At 35.2% G+C, this 24,889-nt stretch overlaps 1 protein-coding gene across 2 annotated transcripts in view; it reads left to right on the top strand.

Moving 5' to 3' along the window:
- The first annotated feature begins 1,178 nt into the window (after positions 1-1,178).
- Positions 1,179-24,889, top strand: part of ttc17 (tetratricopeptide repeat domain 17) — a 54,539-nt gene continuing 30,828 nt past the window's right edge. Inside the window, exons 1-12 of one of the 2 annotated variants that reach the window (NM_001423800.1) lie at positions 1,179-1,409; positions 2,028-2,117; positions 2,250-2,419; positions 5,729-5,840; positions 6,404-6,535; positions 12,004-12,113; positions 12,252-12,399; positions 13,952-14,091; positions 16,805-16,965; positions 17,174-17,286; positions 20,353-20,499; positions 22,172-22,287. In NM_001423800.1, coding sequence (NP_001410729.1) covers positions 1,200-1,409; positions 2,028-2,117; positions 2,250-2,419; positions 5,729-5,840; positions 6,404-6,535; positions 12,004-12,113; positions 12,252-12,399; positions 13,952-14,091; positions 16,805-16,965; positions 17,174-17,286; positions 20,353-20,499; positions 22,172-22,287 — 1,649 coding nt within the window. In that variant the 5' untranslated portion in view covers positions 1,179-1,199. Of the gene's footprint in view, positions 1,593-2,027; positions 2,118-2,249; positions 2,420-5,728; positions 5,841-6,403; positions 6,536-12,003; positions 12,114-12,251; positions 12,400-13,951; positions 14,092-16,804; positions 16,966-17,173; positions 17,287-20,352; positions 20,500-22,171; positions 22,288-24,889 lie in introns of both variants that reach the window. The other variant, XM_068222365.2, reaches the window with a different exon arrangement.

Genomic DNA, 24,889 nt, shown 5'->3' with positions numbered 1-24,889 from the left:
TGTAGGAAATTTGTAATCACTTTATTTAAAAGTATTTTAAATCATTATTTGAAATATTTAAATTTTTAAAATTTAATTGGTTAAGTATATAACACGTGTGTTTGTTAAAGATGCTGTGGTTGATTGGCCAGAGATCTGTATCGGCCGATAATCACATTTTTTTGACTTGGTCACTACCCACCAATCTCATGAACCGATCACAATTGTTTGTTTACGAGCTTACAAGCAGAGGACACATAAGAACTGAAATCTTTTTACAAATCAGAACCGAATGTTCTGTGCTTTCAACAATATTGCAAGTTTATTAAATCCTGGCTGGAAATATTAGGTAAATTAAAAAAAAAAAAAGTTTTTAACTTGAATATTTAATACTATTATTTATTGTTATTTATGTTTTGTAAAAAGTAGTATGGACCTATTTCCTCTAAGCAAAGAAGTAATGGATTTACAGGTGTGCATTTTAACTCCTTATGTGCTCCAAACTTCATTGAGACATGTTGAAATCTTTCCAAATTGTTTGATTAGTGATGATTTTTCTTACCAATTTTTAAAAAAACTATTTGTTCTGTAAAGCTGCTTCTGACCATGACATGATCACACTGACATGTTTATGGAATTACATGCAACATCTTTAATTTATTCTCTGAGGTAAGGCAAGATCTCCACGTCAGTATCACACTTGGACTGAAAATGTGATTTATGCATTATAAAGCTTGAAGCATCAGAATCGATACTTGGTATCGGTCAATCAACATGACAAAGAATAGGTACTCGGTATCGGCTGCAAAATTCCTGATTGAAGCATCCCTAGTGAGTGAAGCGAAGGCAAGTTTATTGACATTTTAAACAAGAATAAAATACCTATATAAGATAAACGATTTAAAAACAAAAAATGTGTTTAAACAGGTTTAAAGGGAACATCACTTAAGGCTGAGAGTAGCACATTATAGACTCATTAATACAATCTCATTTAAATTTAATACGGTTTTAAAATGCTAAATTAGCGTCGAATTGTAACTACCATTTAGTAACGTTATATAAGTAATATAGAAATATTATTTTCTTTGAATAAAATATTATCGTCGATTGTAACAATGTTCATAATATTAATAATTCATGAAAAACACAATCAGTTCGGTTGAGCAAATATTGTTATGGGAGGCGGGGTCACTCTGTAACCCGGAAGCAGATTGTGGTGAATGACGCGAAGCTTTAGGGTCGAATGGACAGACGGCAGAAAGATGGCGGATGACAAGAGCAATAGCATAGGCGATAATTCCACTAATAAACGCCTCTGGAGCTCGTCCATACGGGGATCGGCTCTTATCTTTATCTGTGCCCTGTTGGCGGAGCCCGCGCGAGCCACCACGCACTGGGTGGTGACGGAGGACGGAAAAATACAGCAGCAGGTGAGCGAGTGTGTCGCGATCATAGACTGTAAACGACCAGTCACTGCAGAGCTCTCTAGATGCTGTTTACAAGAGCAGACAGCCCGAGCAGTCACTTTCTGATCTCATAACCCTGCTTTATACAGCTGTCTGGCAGATGTGTGTGTTGACAGTCTTCTGCTTGTCGTGATCTCTCTCTCGCGTGTACTGGTTTTATTATACCGTTCAGTATGATATTGAGGTAAAGTTGGTTTGTTTTTGATCAGTGACACGGTGACTATATTGTTTACCATGCTACTTTGAATATTTGGTCTGAAATCGAATGTAAGTATGACTTCAACACAACATTAGCACTATTGAATTGACTGAACAATCTTGTACTTTGAACGTCATTGGCTGCTTAACATTGTATGATTTCCCTGTTTAGGGTTTGCCAATAATACTTTTCTGAAATTATATTATTAAGGAGAAATTCTGAATATGAAACCAGCTTTACCTCAGTAGCGTGATTTGTCTTCTTGATGTCATTTAACCTCTGACCTGATTCCTGTCAGACAGAGTGACTCTTGCTCTTAGCATGTGTGTGTGTGCGCGCATTGATTTTACACTTTGCCTTTTGTGTGTTCTTTGGTTTTTTAGGTGGACTCTCCTCTTAACTTGAAACATCCCCACCATTTAGTTCTTTTCATGCAGCAAGAAACCCGTGTGAACTACCTCAAGAAGTTAGAGGTGATTTTAACCCTCATGTTCATCATAATATCGTTGTAGAAACTTGGATAATGTGCAGTGTTATGTTAAAGACTAATGATGTTTATACTTTGCTAAACTATCCTGACAGCGAGGTATTGTACATTTTTGCAGAAACAACTAGTTGCTCAGAAGATTCACATCGAAGAGAACGAGGACCGGGATACTGGTCTAGAGCAGCGACACTACAAAGAAGATGCGGACTGTGTCACAGCTAAAGTTCCTCTGGGAGACTTGGATCTTTACGATGGCACGTTTATATCCTTGGAAAGCAAAGATATAAAGTAAGTGTCATTTGTTTTACGGAGGTGTTTTTTTCATGATAAAATTAAGATTTCACATGTTCGTTCAGTATTAATTGCTCACCGTCATGCCGTTCCAAAGCCCTGAGATCTTTGTACGTTTTTGGAATAAGAGTAAAGATATTTAAGATCAAATCTGAGAACTCCCTCATCCTTCATAGACCTCAAGGGTCCCGACTTCATCTTCAAAACAGACCAATTGGCTTTCAGTGGTTCTAGTGGAATATTTAAAAGTAATGAGAATACATTCAGTGCTTCCCACATATAGACTTTACTTGGGCGGGCCGCCCAGGTATATTAACAGCCACCCAAGTTTATTTAGTGACACATTCATTTTACTATTAGTGCCATCCTTTTACACAGTTTGTAGAGCTGTGAACCTACACTAGTCTCAGGGTTCGGTTCGGTTACGATTATCATGCCATCGATTCGGTTCAATTCGATATTTCTGTGCATCACGGTGCATTGACGGTGCTTTTCATGCACAGTTTTATATTTTCTTCACAGCAGCAGTTCTTGTATTAAAATGTATGAATATATTTATATTTATATATTATTTGTAATACAATTTTGTCATTTAATACAAACAGTCAGATATATAAACTGTAACTTAAAACAAAACGAGCATTTAGCAAATAATATAAACAAATATAAATATGGGCTCAATTTCTGATCTATGCGTGGGCTAATTTCTGATCTATGCGTTTCTATCCACGCGTGGGCTCAATTTCTGATCTATGTCTAGTTCTCTTACACCTCTTTGATTGGTCACACCCTTAACAAAAACGGTTGCGAGTGGCTCTTGCGCGCTGCGCTCTTTACAGATGAGTGACACTGATAAGCGGCAGGCGGCGATCTCACAGCTGATGTATGATAGACACGGTGGAGAAAACTCTGCAGACACGCGCTCGTTTCTGTATCCAGAAGTAACGCTGTAAAACAGCCAAGAAAAGAAGCCGCGCCACCAGGTCAAATGGGCCACTGTTTGTGTGTGTATGTGTATGTGTATGTGTATGTGTGTATGTGTGTGTGTGTGTGTGTGTGTGTGTGTGTGTGTGTGTGTGTGTGTGTGTGTGTGTGTGTGTGTGTGTGTGTTTGTGTGTGTGTGTGTGTGTGTGTGTGTGTGGTGTGTGTGTGTGGTGTGTGTGTGTGGTGTGTGGTGTGTGTGTGTGCGAGAAAGAGAGAGAGAGCGAGAGAAAGAGAGAGAGAGAGAGAAATGGAGTACTTTCATTCCCTGGATCTCAGTGAAATAGGGCTTTTGTTGTATATGTCAGTGAAAGACTGATCCAGCAAACACACACAGTGAAATTGTGCACAGTTTATGAGTTTTAAGTAGTTAGAGCGTTGTAAATACTCGCGATCGCCTCCCTTGCGACAGAGCGCATATGAGGTAAATGACGTCAGTAATAACCGGTTATGATTATTACTGAACCGATACAGAATTGTCCGCGTCTGCATTGCGGTGCACTGAAGAAACGATTAATTTTGACACCCCTACTATTTTGTATTTACCTAATATAACCAAACATCTGCGATTGATTAAGTAGTTGAAAATCCTCTCATATTTACCCGTTTCATTCTGTGTGTGCGAGACCTGTCAGCACTTCTACAGACTCACGTGCTGTGCAGACACACAGAGTTGTGCCTTTTTGGGACTTAAAAAAGTTTGTCGGGCTGGCTAAATCTCGTAAAATGCCTAGCTTCAGCTTGTAGGCGTTTTTTGCATTACTCTTTTATTAAAGACTACTTTCCGGTTGCTTCAAAGCTGACAGCGCGCACAGCCACGAGAGCCAGAGAAAAAGTAAATAATATATTTTTTACTCTAAACCATTCAGAAAAACTTTACTATATGCTCGGAGATGATGAAATGACTGGTGTAAACTGGCTGCAAAATATATGTACACCATTAGGGGTTAATCAACGCATTTGTCTAATTTAAGTAATCTACAAGTTTTAATCTATTGAGATATTGTCTGTTTGTTTTTTTCTGTCATTTATTTCTCATTTGCTGATTTTTTTATTAATTTGATGATGTCTGTATATTATATAGGCTGTTTTATATACATATCTAAAATGCTTTGATATTCAAGTTTGCTTTGAACTTAAAAGAGAGAGAGAAGCAGATTTACCCTGTCAGTGTGTGCACATGGCTCCTGAGTAGAATAAATGTAACAGAAATTGTGGATTTCTTTTTTATTTCAACAGTCTTTTTTACTTTATGATGACACTGTTTTTTTACTGTAAAGTTATTGTTAAAAATGAAATTATGTTTTGTTTGTTTCATATAGTTTAATATAAAATGCAAGTTGTGTTTCAATCCAGCTAGCACTACAAGTATATTTCAAAGCCTGTGGGAAGCACTACAATAGTGCTCACATAATGAGTTTACTGAACAATTTCTTCTCAGAGTCAGTATAAGGCATGTGTTCATGTGCCGCGCCTCTGGTGTTTTACCTTCGATGCACCTGTGCTTTGTTTAAATCAGAGGAAGTCACGCGTGGGCATCCATACTGCGCAGTGCTCATGAATGTGTGCAATATACTGACACTGAGGAGAAGAAACTGTTAAAGTCGTTCTTTTTGTTTAAATGTATTGGCGTAGCTTCATAATAATCAAATGGGGTATATGCACACAGACTTTTAATTTCAGCCAGCCAGCCAGCCAGCCTCAGTACTTCCAGTCACCCGTCTTTCTATTATAAAAATGCCACGTTTTATTGTCACGGTTTGATTTCTTTAAAAATAAGTGATCTTCACTGCCTGATAGATATAAAGCGGGTCTCAGATAGGACAAAAAGCACTGCATTAAAATAAATTTCACCTCATCATGACTTTAAAATGTGCAAGTGGTTACACAGTCATTTATCTCGCTTGAACAACTAAATGAATGCTTACGTCTGTTGTATTAATGTATTATAATTACACTACAGCATCAATGCTGTTAAAGGAACCTTATGGAATAATTACATGAAGCTTTCACTGGAAGTTTATCATTGGCTGAAAAACCCTAGCTGTGCATAGAGCCAATTGAACCACTGGAGCCATATGGTGTGTTTTTAGGAATTTGTTTTCCTTTCTAAACTTTGATTGAATCTGGAGCCTTTGCTCTATGGAAAATGAGGGAGCTCTCAGATTTCACCTAAAATATCTTGATTTGTGTTCCAAAGATGTACAAAGATCTCAAGGGTTTTTAAAAACATGAGGGTGAGTAATTAATAGCACAATTTAAATTTTTGGATCAAGCAACCCTTTCATTTGTCATTAACAAACACCTATTTTTGTGGTTTTGAAGTCCGGAGCAATTCTTGGATCTGATGTCAGCTCTGCCTCCAGACCTGGAGAAGCCTGACTGCGCTAAACTTCTCGACCTCCCTTATAGCATTCATGCATTTCAGCACCTTAGGGTGAGTGTTTCGAGTACTGTAGCCTAATTGACATCTTTGTGTTTGGTTGCTTTGTTTTCCCACTGGGTCATTTGAGGCATTTGTTTTGGTACTAGGTGCTGTTTCTCCCTCAGTAGTTTAGTTTGAAATGTATCAGGGTTCTTGTGCTGTGTTTTTAAGGATTGATAGGTGCTTGGATTTTGAATAAAGTGCTTGAAAACGTAGTTGTATTGCTTTCATAATAGTGTATGTGTCTACATAGGTAATATTAAGAAAAGTAACTGTAAAATATTGTTTTGGTGAACTACCCCTTTTATCTATGTACAAATTGGTAAAGTATACAACAACATCTGCTAAAACAGCCACAATATGCCTACAAAGGTTTTGCTTATTTATTCTTATGTTGACCAATGCTATGACAGTTTGCTCATATGTGACTTGTATTACCAAACTTGGTCCAGTTTAGAAACGCTGGCTTGTGAAGTAAACCCAAGCAAGAAGATATTGCAGCATTTTAATGGTTTTAATCACTTTTTTTAATGATCTACATCTGTAATAATGCCACTTCTCTTGTTGTCTCTCAGGGTGTGCAGGAGAAGGTGAACCTCACATCACCCTTGCTTTCAAAGGATGACCCAATCTTTACCTCCCTGTGTCTTAAACTGGGGCAGAGTGTGGATGAGGTTGGGCATCGGATACACCAAGCCCTCCTAAAAGTAAGTTTATTAATATTTTTTTCTCGTTGCAGCATGGAAACCCTTGAAATGCTTTGGAACTTCCACTAACAATTACTGCAACAAGTCGCTTTAAATAATAAGAATTTGCTAAAAATAAATGTGTATATGTCGGATTGGCAGAATGAGCTGTAAGATTTCTGTTTGTCATGCTCTATTTTTTTGTGTCAGGAAAACACAGTAAAAAAATGTAAATATAATAATGTTTAGCATTTAATGTGACCTAGTTAGATGTCACTTTGCTGTAAGCAATAGATGTTGTATAGCTGTTCCACATGTTTTTTGCTGTACGATATATATTTGGTGTGTCTAACATAGGTGTATATTAGATTCACCAAATATTGAACACTTTAATCTTGTAGCTGTGTGTAATTGTTAAAATAAGTAACTGTATAAGAACGTTTGTGGTGTGCAGTTTTCTGTAGAACTGGTTTATGGAAATGGTTTTTGTATAACTAAGTTATATTTACCACAGGCCTTATTAATCGTAAATACCTTTTATAAGAACCCACTGAAAATCTAAGAATGTAGGAGTGTGGATGGTGGAAAGTCTGTTTCACACAAACTGTAAAATTGCTTTATTTTCAATGCTTTTATTCTAATGTTTATTTAAATGAGTTTATCAGCAGCAACTTTTAAAGGAACAGTTCACCTAAAAATAAAAAGTATTATTGTTTACTCACCTTTTACTTGTTTCAAACCTTTATGAGTTTCTTTCTTCTCTGGCACACCAAAGAAGATATTTTGAAAAAATGTCTGAATACTGTAACCATTGACTTCCATAGTCCAAAGGGGCATGATCTATCAGCATTACATATTGTTTTGCGATAATATTTACTGGATATGTACTGACATTTAAAGGAGCTTTGTTTTTTCAGACTTCTTGAGCTTGTTTACACCTGATTACTTCATGTGTTTTATCTGATTGGATATCTGTCTCATTTGTGTAAATGGTTCCTCTCATATTTGGCCACAAAAAAAATCAGATCTACTAATCTCACGCTATTTGCCATAGTTACGTCATGAGTAGGCCCACGTGGAATCTGTGTGCACATAAATCCGCACATTTCCACAGATTTTTAGCCCATCGTTGAGTCTATTTATTTACATGTGTAAATTTATATGTATTCAGTTTATTTTTATTTTTTTAAGATTTGTTTTTGGCCTTTTTGCCTTTAATAGATAGGACAGTATTGAGACAGGAAGTGAAGTTGGAAATAGAGAGGGGGGTATAGGGTAGGGAAATGTCCTCGAGCCGAGATCCTAACTTGAGACGCCCTGATGTGCTACTCCACCATATGTTAACCACCAACATATACCGCTAACCACTAGGCCAGTGGTTCTCAAACTGTGGTACGTGTACCACTAGTGGTACGCGGGCTTCCTTCTAGTGGTACACGGAGGAATGAAATATGTCATGTACATGCTACATATATTTTAAAATTTATCAAAAATGATGTATATAATATGCCATATATGACATATAGCCTATATTTCTAAGGTAATCTGCCACGTTTTTTTTATCTGAGCAGAGTTGTAGCCGCTTTACTGAGCCTACTACGCTACTGTATTTCAATACTGCTCATTTTTGGTGGTACTTGGAGAGACAATTTTTTTCTGAGGTGGTACTTGATGAAAAAAGTTTGAGAACCACTGCACTAGGCTATTGCACCAACTATGCAGTTTTTAAATTCATTTTCACGAGTATTGTTGTGATATAATAATAGTAATATTAAAATGATAATTTCTTTTAGTAGATTTATTATATGAGAGACTTGTTTTGTTTACCAAATAGGTGGATCTAATTGGATTTGCATTGCAAACATTAAATAAAAGTTAAAAAGGTATTATTTTTTGTTTGATATATCAAGTTTTTAGTTATGATACCCCTAAATCATTCTGCAGAAATCAGAAGATTTTTTTTTACAAAAATTTCCGCAGAAATAGCAAAAAATGTCCGCAGATTCTGCCTGATCCTAGTCATAAGTTAAGCATCAGATACACCACACTTTGTTTGATGGTTATTAAAAACACAATCATATCTGTGCATATCAATGGTTTTACATGTAGTATGCAGGCTGTGTTCACATGTGTTCTAGTAAAGTTTTTTTTTTCCAAAGGGCATTTACGTCTGCCCTTTTTAGAAAACATGAACTGACCCAGTATAAACAACCCCATAGATGTATTGCTAATTGATATATTGGATATTAAGTAGTGAGTAGGGTTTTATTTTAGAGCTCCTACTTACTATCTCAAGTGCTGGAGAGAAGTATTACAGATATTCTGTTTAAAAGCTGTCAGTCTGACATTTTTAGTGAAAGAATGCCATCCCATAGTGAAGCACATTTTCAGATTTTCGCTTAGAGATAACTCTAACAAGCAATGTTTATTTTTAACTTACTTTTTACCTAATGTAATATTCCCTAATGTTCCCTATTTTTATAAAACATACAATACTTTAAATCACTTTTTTTTTTTATAATCATTAACATTTATTTTGAATTTTTTTTTATTTTTTAGCAGAACTCAAACCTAATATCTCTATGGTGTATAATGATACTCTTAAAGGTGCAGTAGGTGATTTGCCAAAATTCTATCGGTTACATAATATATTTAAAAAACACAGTCCTTCTCCTGCTGTCCAAAGCCACACCTCCTGATATCACAAACGCATGCATCATAAAGGTGACAGTAGACAACCCACTAGATTATGTCATAAACCAGTTATAAAACTTTATAGTACTTTATAATACAATTCTGGATGAAGAACTGTATTATATCTAGCATGTTTCCGTTGTGTAGCAATCAAAACTTGTCATAACTTGTCAGATTTCAGTGGCTGAACAACAATCCTGTGCATAAAACCCATTAACAACAACAAAATCTACGTAAGCTTTGCATGACTAAAATAGTTTTAAAGCATAACATTACCTGTCTAAAAAAAAAACTTCAGTCATGGTGTCATATTTCCTCCAGCATGCAAAAGTAACTCCTCCAATAATTGATTATGGATCTTAAAAAGTTTTGATTCAGCATTTGTTTTTACTGCCGTCACTCTCTCTCTCTCTCTCTCGTGTGCATGTCATGAACGTGGTGCGTGTGCATGCTCAAATATCAGATCTGTGTGAACGGCTGCTCAGATGTACAAATCTACATTTGTTGACAGTTTTTAGTTATTTATCAGAATTATGGGATTTATCCTAATCTTGACCAATTTTAATTGGACAAACGTTTTTTAGTCTTATCCCTTACCCAGATTTTAAAAATGCATATAAATACATTTAGATCTTTTACTTTAATCATTACTATTGCAATTTGAAGAGACTTTCAACCAGCACAACAAAAAATGTTCCTAAGGACAATCACCTAATGCACTTTTAAGTAATAGTCTTGAAGCACTCGAAACACCCCTCCCCCCCCCCCTTTTTTTTTACATTATATGTCGACAAAAAAATACATTTCTTAATTTTAAAATCAACAAGCTTTCAAAGCTACTAGCAATTGGTTTTGCTTAATTGTAATTACTTTTTGTTTGATTATTGATTTTTAGAAGTTGTACTTGACTAACAACTGGGTGACTGTAGGGTCTTGACAACATTTGAGACCTTTAAAAAGTCATAAAATGGTTGAAAAATTCTGTTGTTGGTCTTAAATCATTTTAAACAGGTCTTCATTTTCCTATGTCGATGTAAAGCTACCCAATCAGACCAGGGGTCCGTTCTTCGTACGTGGATTACTCAGTTAGCTGGATTTGGATATTGACGATTTGACACGATCCAGGATCATTTCGTTCTTCAAAGCTGATCCGAGAGTTGTTGTCATAGCAACAGTTCTGCTAGGTCAAACCTGATCGGGAGCAGGTTTAATTCATATAAACAAGATTAGATTGGCTTAGTTCAAGCAAAGATAATACAGAAAGTATGTTCCGAATTCTGATATTTTCTTACAGTAGTAGTTATATACACTTGAGAAAATGGTACATATTTTTTAACTATATATATATATATATATATATATATATATATATATATATATATATATATATATATATATATATATATATATAATATGTATATAAAGTTATAGTCATTAATAAAATAAATTAAGTTATACATATTAATAAAACGTATGCAATCTGCACCCTCAAAATGAAAGTACAAAGATTGCCACCTGGTGGTGCAAAGAGAAAACTTATTGATATGAACTTTTTAGATCATTTTAGTACAAATTGTGTATAATAGAAATGCACAATATGTGACTTTTTTTAAAGCAATAATACATTTCAGCAGTCATAAACATGTTTTGATAGTTAATATGCCGGTGATTTGATGCTTCACAAAAGTTGCAGACGCCTTTACCAATATGAATATGCTTTTGTAAACAACCAGTTATTCTTTACACCGATTAAAAAACGGCTACTATAAAAAAGAAAATATTTTCTAAATGTGGAACTAAATACATTGATTTGCATTGAAATACATGATGAATACACTTGACACATGAAAGTGGAAAGCCTGCAGCTCACAACAAATGTGGAAGGTTATTGCGTGTCATATTTAACAAGCCGTTTACTGCTAATTTGATGCAGTTTTGCTCGCATGGATAATTGAATATTAATCAGATGATGTCATTACGCTGCTGTGCCGTCAGCCAATCGTTGCATTGCTGATCATGAATTCGAGGATCGATAGATCTGTCCTTCACAACACACACAGGGATCCCAGATCAGTTTATCCAGACATTCTAATCTGATTCGCGAACTTGTTTGAAGAACCAAATTAGCGAGAGATCAGTTATCAAGATTAAAAGATCCGCGATCTGCCAAATAATCTTAGATCATTTAAGCGAGGTACGAAGAACGGACCCCAGCATCCATTCAATCACCAACAATCCATCTCAAAAGTTTTATCTGTTAACTCAGTTTACCAATGTGGTTTATTTATCTTTCTTACAATAACATTTGTTTAAAAGTTATCCATGTATTTATAGCTTTATAGTGAGGACGCTGACCTGGGCAGACTGTTGTGCATACATTCAGTTTATTATAGTTTTTAAAACTTAAAAGAACTATTGAGTTAAAAAGTGTGTGTTTACAGTTAGAGTTTACTTGATTTGACACATTGTTTAAAATATGTGGCTCAGAAATCTTTTTCACTGGCCTAACTGGGACATAATAAAAAATCCTTCTCATTTAGCTCTGTATAAGTCATTTATAATGATCTTAAAAACACCTTAAAAAGTCTTCAATTTGACTTAATGGAACTTGCAGAAACCCTGAAACAGATGCATACTACAGTAAAATGTTTCCATGATTAACTTGAAAAAGCCACAAAATGGACAAACTCTTTGATTTTCAGTCTTTAAAATCTCTCTGATAACAAAATAAGCCTTTTAAAATTGTCTTTCCTGAAGATTAATGGTGACCGCCTTTCTTTTTCTTACTTTCTAAGAATTCCTCCTCATGGGTGCTTTACAACTTGGCCTCGTTCTACTGGCGGATAAAAAATGAACCCAGGCGGGCTGTGGACTGTGTGGTCCGTGCCCTCCATTTTTCTCCAAGGTAACAGGAAATGACACCTCAATACAAATGGCAGATGGCCATAGCGTATCAGCAGTGAAATCAATGTCTCGCTCAAACCGATTGTGTAACCTGCAGCTTGTTTTGCATTATTTTGCATGTACTTCCTCTACTTTACAGGCAGCACAAAGATGTTGCTCTCGTCAATATGGCGAACGTACTTCACAGAGCACATTTCTCTGCTGATGCAGCCATTCTTGCCCACGCGGCTCTGGATCTCACCACCGATCTACTTACCAGCCATTACACCCTGGGAAACATTTATGCTGTGAGTGCATAATTTTTTGGGGAAAAATGGTTTCTGGAAATATATAATGATGATTTTGGTCTTCATTATCCTCTGTGCACTCATTTTTCTAACATCCTACAAAGCAAGTTAAATCGTATACAGTGCATCAGACTAACTAACTAATGACTGTTGTTTGCTAGGCATGCACTGACTTATTTTTTTGGACAGGATTTTAACAAAAAACAATTTTTAAATGGATATTGGTCAGTTGCATGCAGTACTTGCTAGTTTTTAAAATATCTACCTGAACATGAATTGGATCCATTTAACATTCAGCTCTCCAACTTTCCCAACTTAAGGCTCATTCATGCTTATTATCAGCATTTTTTTCGAGACCAATTTCGGCATTCATAGCCAAGTGATTTTGACTGTTGATGAGTAGAGTGAATGTGCAAATGTGCTTCTGACACTTACTTTTCGAAGTCTCCCTCATGCGTTTTTCTTATTTGTTGCATTCTTTGTTTCATTGCTTTGCTTTCATTCATTTTATTGTGAGGACTTCCAGGACAACACATGCGCTTAATACACAAATACACTTTATGTACAGATAGACATCATCTATATGCCATAAAATTGCAGGTTAACTGTCTGTACATAATAACTAAATTTGATTGTAATGCAATAATGTGTACTTTTTGTATAACTGCTTTAAAACAATAATTATTGTAACAACCGCTATAAATAAACAAATAAACTTGAATTTTATTGAATTCTGTTTAACCTCCTCCGCTACAGCACATAAATGCCTGGTTAAAATTTTGCAGGAAAAAGTCAGGAAAGAAAATGAAGTAAATCTGCAGTTCTTGATCTGCAATTCCTTTGTGTTCAAAATGTAAAAGGTCTATTGGAAATTTAGCCCAATTTGTTTGGGCTTAATTTCCAATAGACATTTTACATTTTGAACATACACTACCGGTCAAAAGTTTGGGGTCAGTAGGATTTTTAAAAGTTTTAAAATAAGCTTATTCTGCTCATCCAAGCTGCATTTATTTAATCGAAAATACAGTACACATTGTGAAATAGTGAAATGTCATTGCACTATAAAATAACTGTCCAAAAGTATTATTTAATTTAGTAATTTATTCTAGTGATTTGAAGATGAATTTTAAGTCTTCAGAGTCACATGATCTTTCGCAAATTACTCTAATAGTATTATTATTATTATTATTATTATTATTATTATTAATGGTAATAGTAATAAAAGCAATAATGACTGGAGTAATAATTTCATTTGAAACTACATACAATAAGAAAGCAGTTATTTACAATTTGAATAAATATTTATTAAATGCTGCCTTGATGAATAGAATAATTTTCTTTAAAAAAACATGAAAAAAATGACCCCAAACATCTATCTGGTAGACTGATATATTATGAAATGATATATTGTGGAGCCCTAGTATGCATCCATATCTGTAAAGTAATCATTTGCCAGCCAATGGTGATTCCATGGCAGTTCTTATTTAGCGCCTTGTTTATGTCAAATCCCTCACTTCCTCTTGTATCTCTCTCTTCCTCATGTCTCTGGTAGATGCTGGGGGAGTATAATCACTCAGTGCTGTGCTATGAGCAGGCTCTGCAGGCTCAGCCAGGCTTCGAGCAGGCCCTGAGAAGGAAACATGCCGTCCTTTGTCAGCAGAAGCTGGAGCAGCGGCTCGAGGCTCAACACCGGTAACACTGACTGTCTGTTTTCATATTCACTGTCCTGACTTTCACTCTCTCCCTTTTCCCGCTCAACTTCTTCTCATTAAGTCTCATTATGAAAACTAGATGAATATGGAGTGACCTTGTTACTGGTATTGAATTATGTCTGCTGATGACTTTCTCTTGCTGCTGTTTTATGAATTTATTTTGGATCATTGCAAGTGTTTTCAACAGGGATGCGCCGAAGGGCTTCCAATTATTGTTTGATGAAAAATCTAGTAACCCATTTATGCACAGCTACAGTTGCTGGAGTTCATAGTTGTCATTTTCCTTTTTGTTTGTAATTTTTCATGATGTTAATCGTGTTTTAAAATCACTATATGCGTAAAAACCATTCCGAAAAATGTTGACAAATGGGTTAAATACCATTAATAATTACACATCCCATTTAAAACTTTGGGGTAAAGTCGATGTTGCCATCACAGGAGTTAATTAAAATCAAAAGTTAAAATGGAAATCATTTTTTCCCATAACAGTAAAATTATTATTATATAAATTTTACTAATATTACTATGAATTAAAATTGAGCATAAGAGAAAAAATATTTTTTAAGGCTATGACCTATTTTTTTCTGTTCAGCAAATGTTATTTTTTTAAATGTAAAGAGCTGTGAAAAAAATGGTTGATTTGTAACAGGTTGGATTGTTTAAAATGACCAATTAACTATTAGCTGAAAGTGTGTGTTTTTAACCAGTTATTGGTATCAGTTAAATTATTAAAAATATTATTTTATATATTTTTAAAGTTTGGCTGCATAAGGGGCTGATCACAGCTAACTTTTTTTGTGTTGAGAGGGGCATCTTTTGAATGGTTTACTAACAATCGTCAGTGTTTTGCATGCTGCTTATGCACCCTGGACGACTCACGTTTTTGCCGTTGCATGCTTTGTGCTTGCAGCTGAAATAAAAATCAACCCTGAGCGGAAAAAGAGCGTTACGTCAGTCGCACCTTTTTCATTTTTCAATTAAATGAAAGCAGAGGTGGTTTTTGAAACGGAAAAGGGCGTTCTGTGTGATCGCCCCCTAAATGTGCAACAAATATTTGTTAACTCGTGAGTCAGTGGCACGTGCAACCAAACGTGCCTACTGACATATTTTGCCAAAGAAGCAAAATAAAAGAAAGATATTGCTGGTCACAGTTTGACACAGACACGTTAATGCCAAACCAGCGCTGATGCTGATTGCCTCTTTCCTTGAACTGCGTCATAAAACTCAACAAATAGGCTATTGATGATTTAGTGGACAACCAACAAATCAACTTTTTCCATTTGGAAAATTACAGTTATTAATAGTTTTTATAAAATATCCATTTGTAAAATAGCCTTCATAGCCTAATCTACGAATCAAACAAACCCACAGATTTTTTTGAAACCAAACTGAGGCTTTCATTTCATAGCTTATAAAACATGTATGCAAATGAATGCAATATCATATGTAAGCAACAAAATTGTTTTATGCCATAGTAGCCTATACTTTACCAAAGAGCTTAGAATGACCAAGAGGCGACACTCAATGCAATGTTCAATTGCAACAGCAGCGCCCAGCAACAGCCACGGATTCCGCCATTTTGGAGTGAAAGCTGTCGGCCGTCCATTGGATCTTATTGCTGTTACGATGGCAAGCAGCCGCTTTGTTTTTTATTTTTTTAATTTAAAAAGCGCATTAAAGCTGAGGTACAACCTAAAAGACGACAATACAACACTTATTATCACAATCATCAGCACGTTTAATAGTTAACAAAAATTATTAGGGCTAATATTTTGACCTTAAAATGGCTTTTAAAAATTTTTAAACCGCTTTTATTCTAGCCGAAATAAAACAAGTAAGACTTACTCCAAAAGAAAAATATTATCAGACACACTGTGAAAATTTCTTCCTCTGAAAAAAATTATTTGGTAAATATTTAAAAAAAGAAAAAAAATCAAAGAGGGGCTAATAATTCTGACTCCATCTATATATTAAAAATGTTGACAGAGGCTTGTGGTATAAGAATTAGAGTGAAGCATTAATTAAATGCATAGGCCTATTTTCAGTGGAGAGATTGATTTAAGGTAGTCTACTATTTTTATTTGACGGAAGAAAAAAAACATAGGATTGGACTAGCATCCTATGCCAGTTCCTAAAAAGAATTCAGACAGTGTTTTCGTTTTGTAATCTAAACTTGTCATTTAAACGAAAAATATCTAGAGCAGGCCTATTTGTTTATTTTTTTATTTAGTTTACCCTGTTTTTCTATGCTGTTGGAAACACTGCAGGTGTGTGAAATGTGCTGTTGTTCTGTATGCTGTTGTTCATGTGTTAAAATAAATCAGTATTTTAAAATGCAATATGTAATGTCAGACACAAAAAAAAAACGTTAATATTCGGTTCACAAGCAGCGGTTGTCGGTTGGCAAAATGAACCGAAATGAGCATCCCTAATAACAGGCTTTAAATGAAATCATTTGTTTATTGAGCATGTTTGATTTGTTTCCTATGTGTATATTCAATAGCAGGCAAGAACTTTCTGCTTCTGATGATATTTGGCAGTATATTTCATTTCTTACATTCTGATTTCAGCATTTGCAATTATGTAAAATAGCTTTTAATCAGTTATATATTGTTGTCAAGGAATAGGCCAAAAATTACCCTGAGATTATGCTGAAAGCACAGTGCAGTCCCTCACTCTCACTCCATTTGCAGGTCTTTGCAGCGCACACTGAATGAACTGAAGGAGTACCAGAAGCAGCACGATCATTATCTGCGGCAGCAGGAGATGCTGGACAAGCACAAGCTCATTCAAGAGGAGCAGATCCTGCGAAACATCATCCACGAAACCCAGATGGCTAAAGAGGCACAACTAGGTTAGATTGCAAAACTCTGCATAACAGATGCTTTTATAATGTTGCTGTAATGTAGACACATAAACTCAAGGTGCTAAAGAAGACTTTGCAGTATTCTAGATAAACAGGTTTCACAAGCCTGTCAGATCTTGTTGGTGCCATGTTTGTACTCTTCCTCTGCCGCACGCATGAATGCGCATTACAGGCCTCTAATTTTTTTTTTTTTCAGGAAATCACCAAATGTGTCATATGGGCCAGCAGAAGTTCACCTTGCACTGCCCGTTTGACTTGCCTGTACGTTATCATCGTGGAGAACTGTTTGAAAATGTCCACTATATTCAGGTGAGACTGCAACACAAGAATCCTGAATCATTTTGTATGTAATGGGAATAAACATTGAAACAGCTTAGACTCATAAACTTCATAAATTCACAGATATCTATTTTATTACACTGGAATTACACTCATTACACTTTTACACTCCTCCCACGGTTCAACTGGGATCCTCTAATTAATTTTGGCAGGAATAAAACACATTTCTTCGCTAATTTCTACGATTTTTTCTTTCAAGAAAGATTTCTGCCCTTTTTATTAATGTGTGCATGTGTTATTTATATTTTATGCTTTGACAATTCTTGTAGGTGCTAATGTTGTAGTCGTGTGTGTGTGTGTGTGTGTGTGTGTGTGTGTGTGTGTGTGTGTGTGTGTGTGTGTGTGTGTGTGTGTGTGTGTGTGTGTGTGTGTGTGTGTGTGTGTGTGTGTGTGTGTGTGTGTGTGTGTGTGTGTGTGTGTGTGTGTGTGTGTGTGTGTGTGTGTGTGTGTGTGTGTGTGTGTGTKTTTATTATTGTTATTTTTTGTAATTCTCCTTCGGGGTGGGATGGGAGACTGAGGGTTTTTGAATGTTCTTGTTTACCCTTAGCTATTGTTAAAAAATGTGTAAATTATTAATATTGTGTTTTTCGTAGACTTCACAAAAACAAATTAAAAAACATTAAAAAAAAAAAAAAAATCATCTATACCTAATGTACATTGGCTTTATTCAGTCTAGTGGTGCATCTGTCAATTTCATTTAATGTGTGGATTATAGAAAATTACAAGGGTAATAATGCATAAATACCACCAGAGCAGCTGCTTTGTTTACAAATGTAACCAACAAAAGGCTTTTATTCCCATTTCAGATGGATTTTTTTTCATCTCATATTTTAAAATTATATAATCTATTTTAAATCACTGTCCAGGATAATCTATGTCGCTCCCTTGTGTGCATTATGAATAAAGTGTAGTTGTTCCTTCTTATTTAAAATCACAGCAGATTTAGCCTATGATGAAGCAAATAAACTTTTTGCTCACATACAAATTTTCGTCTACTTTCTAAAAAAAAAAAAACGGAAATCAGTATCGAATTGACCAATTTGAAAGTAAACAAACAGAATCGGAATTAGCCATGGAAAAAAACATAACCGGTGACTCCAGGGCAGGATTAAAAACTATTGGTCCCTGGAGCTATAGCAAACCCAAGGGTCTGATTTATTTTATTGCCTCAAAAAGTTGTTTTTTTATTATTATTAATATTATTAATTTGCTAATTTATAATATTATAGAATCAAAATTTCCTCTTGATATATATTTGATTCTTATAAATGTTTTCTATTTTACTACAGTTGGCTTACAAGCATACAAAATAAATTTTAGCTTTAAATGTTAAAAAGGCTATATGCAATACTTTCTAAATGAGTGCTTTACAGTGAATACTTTAAATAAGCTTATACTTTAAACTTTAGCTGAGCAGAAATCCTTAAAATATCTTTAAAATCCATTATATTACCAATATATTACTGTCATTTTTATAAAAAGAGAAATTTATTAACTTAAAAATGAGCTTTCTTACTGGTTCAGTTAGACTTAAACCATGTATTTTCTTGAGGTAGATACTCTGCAGCAATGAACAATTTGATAACTGTCTGTGTAGGCTATTTGATTTGGTCGCACACTGTCTCAGTTATGAGTCCATTCTGCATGATTCTGCCCATCCTGAACTCTGCATGTTAATATAGGATACTGTTTTAGATTCATTTTTTGTTCTTTGATGTGCTTGGTCGGCCTACCTTTGACTGAACCGTTCTTGCAGTGCTTAAAGGAACTGTCCTTGGAAATAAGGGACTTTCCTGGGGGAAAAACAGGACATCTGCCCACCCTTACCATGAACAAAATAGGGCTATTTGAAACTCTGATTGAACTCAACACACACAAATCTGTTAAAATCTTCAAACAAAAGTACTTGAGGGTTTTTTAAACCTTTAACTAGAAAAAAAGTGAATTGGTTATCAAAATGCAGATGGAGTTTTAAAAACCCATTATTTTCTTGACTTTTCCATGTCTACAATTTTTTTTTGTTAGAGTTAAAGGCACAGTATTAAATTATTTGCCACTAGAGAGCGTATATTCGCAACAAACTAATGCATCGTTCATGGATGAACTAAAATATTCTAAACTTACTATGGTAATATAAAACTGTAAATCTGAAAAAGTCAAAGTGAAACGAGATGCTGAAACAAATGCTGAGACGAGTATGAAGGGGCACAAAAGCAGCAGAGCTTTTATTATGCCACATAATATGAAGCAGAAGTCATATTAAAATTATATTAAATGACATTAAAACATAATAAAAACAATTTTGCTGTTTTCCTGATTTCTATAAATCCAAACTGGAAATTGAGACAGGATGATGTCATTACCATACGCACTTTGTCTGTGTTCTAAAATGCTTATTTCTCGGGATTTGATAATAATAGAAGTACATAAGTCATCAAAATATATACAGTAACCCTCTTCTAGTGGCTTGTGGATATTTTACTGAAAAATGTTTACATATTGTGCTTTCAAATGTCTAGTGTTTCTAAGACTGTAGGAATGCTGCTCTTTCACTTCTATTAAACAAAGAATGTATTGATCTTAAATGTTTTGAACTTTGCCATCTTTATTGGGATAGGATATTGGAGGACAGACAGGAAAGCATTGTGAGCTGAGAGAGGGAAAGGGTCAGCATAGGACCTCGAGCTGGGAATCGGAACTCGGGTCGCCTATATGTTGGTGAACTTAACCACTAGGCTATTGGTGCCCACAACCAGAAATATCTTAATGTTTAGTTAAGTTGTAGTTTAAGTAAACATTTGTTTGCTTGTTCTTGAATACCTCCTATAAAGTTTTGGTTCCCTGTGCTTTAGGTTCACTCATTTCATTAGACAAGTGGAGTACACAAATGTTTGGTTTCTTTGTACTTCTTATAAAACAAATTTTTGAAGGTGGAGCCAAAGAAACAGATTAGTCTGTTAGCTCTTTTAAAAACTGATATTTTAAAGCAGTATCTCACGCATTTATGTCTTCTGTTTTCTCTGTGGATGTTTGTAGTTTGGCGAGGAGGTGTCAGTAGCCAGCAGTGTTGCTCTGGTGTCGGAGTTGAGTGTAAATGAGAGTCACAGTCCTCAGCAGTCCTACACTGTGTCTTTAGGACGGGAGCCTGCAGCCCACTGGGATAAAGAGACCACTACAACTGATGTAAGAAAGTGTTGATGCAAAATATTAATATGGCTTAAAATCGAACAGTCTGTGTATTACTTTACAATAATATTAGCTAAAAAACAATCATTTAGCCTAAAAATTTCATTATCGCAAAAAAAAGGGTTTCAGACAGTCAGTCAAACAAATGTTTTTGTTGATTATTATTAATCAGCTGTTGTTGATTTTAAATAGTTTTTCGGCCTTTAAAGGATAGTTCACTCAAAAATGAAAATTAATCAAAATTTGTTTGTCTGTGTTTGTTTTTACTCTCAAAAACAGGTGACCACCAATGACTTGCATTATATGAATAAAGGACCACTGATTAACATAAAAATCCTCTTCAACGTTCTATCACTTTAAGAGAATTTTTCTAATGTTGTTTGGTTCTGATCAAAGAATACTTTTTTTTTTTTTTTTTTTAACGAAAACCAACAAATAAGATTTTTTAGGATGTTTTACCTTCTGTGCTAATGTCTAGGTCAACTCTTAACTAATTAAATTTTATAATGAAAGAAAATGTTCACTGTGAATTTCATGAAATAAGTGGATGTGAATAATTGATGAATGATTTGACTGTTGAGAAGTTCTGAACACACACATTGTGTATGGGCCTGTTTATCAACATATTTTCAAGCACTTGTATATAGGTTAAATCAGGGGTTCTCAAATTTTTAGGACACATGCCCCCCTAAGTTTCAGATTCACTCTAGTGAGCACATAAAAATTGTCATCATAATTTACTCAAGTGCACGTTTTGATGTCTTGCGCCCCCCTGGTGGCGTGCGCCCAACAGATTGAAAACCCCTGGGTTAGATTATAAGGATGTGTTCGCACTGTATGGAATATGTGAAATTGCCATAATTATAAGATCCTGACTTGTAAAATGTAATTATATCCTTGTTTACTTGTAATTAGAAATTTCGGAATTTCGCTGTTTTACAATAAAATGCAGTTAGTTCATTTATTTGTTCATTTTCCTTTGGCTTAGTCTCTATTTCAGAGATCTCCACAGCGGAATGAACTGCCAACTATTCCAGCATTTGTTTTACGCAGCAGATGCCCTTCCAGCTGCAACCCAGTACTCATTCATTCACACTCATACACCACGGGCAATTTAGTTTATTCAATTCACTTATAGCGCATGTCTTTGGACTGTGGGGGAAACCGGAGCACTTAGAGGAAACCCACGCCAACACGGGGAGAACATGCAAACTCCATACAGAAATTCTAACTGGCTCAGCTGGGGCTTGAACCAGCAACCTTCTTCTTGTGAGGCAACAGTGCTAACCACTGAGCCACCATGCAGTTATGCAGTTAGTCATCTTGTACATTTTATTTGTAGTAATTGCAATAATTGACCAAAGAAATGTTACAATACAGTTAAATGTAGTGCCGCAGAGTTTTACAACTTTTAAAATTTCTTGTAAATAAATAACAAAAATAAATAAAAAATATGAAATTAATACAGCTTGTTTTATTGTGGTTTTGTCTGTTGTCTGCTCAAATTATGCAGATCCATTTTGTGCTGTTAGAGTTGCCATAGAAATGCATAATTCTAAGTATGAAAGCTGTAAATAGATTGTCTGGGTTGTCATCTAGTAATTATGGTAATTATTCCAATTATGAATAAGTTGAGCTCACATTCTGTCTGGTTGTTTGTTGTGAACAGGAAAGTCGGACGGTGCTTTGGCCTAGGAGGTCAGACTGTGCACAGCGGTTTCCTACAATCCCCCCTGCTTACCTTCTTCCCACCTATTACCTGCCACCTGAATCCCGCAACCTTAAGTAAGACATGTTCACGTATTTCTACAGTATCAATCACAAGATTACACATGATTATGCACAGTGGAAGTCAAAATTATTAGCCCTCGTTTTCAAAAAAAAAAATAAATAAATAAATAAAAAAAATAAATAAATAAATATATATATATATATATATATATATATATATATATATATATATATATATATATATATAATAACAAATTATATAAAAATTATATCTTTATATATTTCCAAAATGTAGTGTAACTTGGAGAAATGTCTTTCAGCATTTCTAAACAGTTCTAATAACTGATTTTGTTTACCTTTGTCATGATGACCGTACGTATTATTTTATTAGATATTTTAAAGGGCACCTATGGTAAAAAATCTATTTTTCAAGATCTTTGGACAGATCTGTGTGTTGGTATAGTGTATAGACCGTCAAACTGGGGTGATATGAACACACCCAGTCCTTTTTTTTCAATTTAACTACAAAAAAAAAGGGTCGGCCAATTGGAGCTGTTTTCAAATCGATCGCACCATTACATAGGTGTGCGATTCCCCCGCCCACCGAATTGATTGACAGCTGCGCGCATTAACATGTTCCGGTAGTCGCTTGTATATTTCAACAAGACCAGACAGACATACGCAAAGCAACCGGGAATAAAAGATCTGTTCTGTTCGCTAGGATCAGCAAGCATCATCAAATGTGACTAAGAGTAAGTTTCACATGTTTAAAGTGTTTTAAAACAGAGTATGTGTGTAATTAATTAAAGCGTTTTACTTCAGCGTTACTTCATCAGCACAGCCGCGTGTCAGAACAATTATAAAAGAAGACGCTTCAATCCCGGTTTGTGGAAGTTAAATCAGGTTTATTTTGTACGTTACATTAGCATAACAGATATCCACACTTGAGGTTAGCTTTAACTAGGCTAAGCGCGCTCTGTCTGTCTGCCTGCCTGCGTGTGTGTGTGTATCATCTGCGGTGTGTGTGTTTGTGTGTGCGCGCGCGTTAACTTATATTGACTCATCAATGCAACTTCACAATGCTGATTAGTAAAGGTTAGTTCTTACTGTAGTATCTCACAAACGCTACGTGAGACCTCCTTCCTTTAAGTCTGTCTGTTGTCTGACGCAGCTGAGGGAGGAGGCATGTAGAAACAGTGGGCGAGAAAGAATAAGCTTAAAGGCGCAGTACGACAAAACCACCCCCTGCTGGAAATCAGTATAAGACAGCATCTTGTAAAAGGTTTAATGAAAAATCTGATGGGTATTTTGATCTGAAACTTTATATAAACATTCTAGAGACGCAAAAGACTTATATTAAATCTGAAAAAAGGGGTAACCTAGGTGCCCTTTAAAACCAGATACTAGTATTCAGCTTATAGGTTTTACTAGGTTAATTAGGTTATCTAGGCAAGTTAGTGTAATAAGTCAAGTAACAGTGGTTTGTTAGTAAGTCAGTTGAAAAAAGGGAATTAAAGTAATTAATAATAATTAATAATAATGACTTAAAAACAAACTCCTTTTATTTCAGTCATACTAAAAGAAATAAGACTTTCTCTAGAAGAAAAAAACTTATAAAAAAAAATAAATCCTCGCTACATTAAATTAAACATCACTTGGGAAATATAAAAAAAAATAATAAAAAAATAAAAAATTCAAATCAATTTACTCTTTGGGCCCTATCATACACCCGGCGCAATGCGGTGCAAGGCGCGACGCAATTGTTGTTTGCTAGTTAAGTAGCTTGGCGCAAGAGTCGTTTTGACGTTTTTCGCCATGCTGTTTTAATAGCTAATGAATTTGCGCTTATATGTGCGCCTACAGGCGTTCTGGTCTAAAAAAGAAGGCGTGTTGAAGCGCATTGTTGGCACGTTGCTATTTTCAGAAACTATAACAGATTTTTATTATAGATTAAAAAATGGAATCGTCGATGCTTGCCAAGCGAAAAAAAAAAACTCGCTTGTTGAAGTGCTGCGAGTCAATCTAAAAGCTACAACAAACAGCCAAAAGATAGCATGGCAACTGCAGATGCAGGAGACTCGTCCACAGAACTTGAACCCCCTCATCTTTCACTGAAGTCACCGGTGTGGAAGTATTTTGGGTTTTCTGTAAGCTATATTGACAACGTTCGTGTTGTCAGCACGAACACAAAAAAAAAAAACGGCAGCACGAGTAACATGGCAGGGCATCTCCGCAGGCACCACAAAAACATAGATTCACAGAATCTGTTAAACCGACAAGTGAAACACAAACTACTCTTCCATCTTTATTTGGAATAAAACTTCCAAGTAACTTAACACGTGCAAAGGCAATTACAAGTGCGTAGGAGTTTTTATAGCTGTGGACATGCAACCTTATTCAGTGGTAGAAAACTTCGGTTTTAGGCATTTAATAAACGTGCTAGAACCGCGCTACAAAATCCCAAGTAGAACGCATCTCACAGCTACGGTGATGCCCTCCATGTACAATAATGTGAACTGCAGTTACAAAAGAAAAATTGGCTGGCAGGTTATTTTGTATAAGTGTCCAATTGACTGAAGATATAAGTTGTTGTTACATTATATTGTTAATAAACATTTTAAATTATACATTAAATGTGTGGTACATTGCGAACAAA

The sequence above is a fragment of the Danio rerio genome, chromosome 7, assembly GCF_049306965.1.
Source record: "Danio rerio strain Tuebingen ecotype United States chromosome 7, GRCz12tu, whole genome shotgun sequence".
In the NCBI taxonomy this organism is placed as follows: Eukaryota; Metazoa; Chordata; class Actinopteri; order Cypriniformes; family Danionidae; genus Danio; species Danio rerio.
This window is presented reverse-complemented; position numbering and strand designations above follow the sequence as displayed.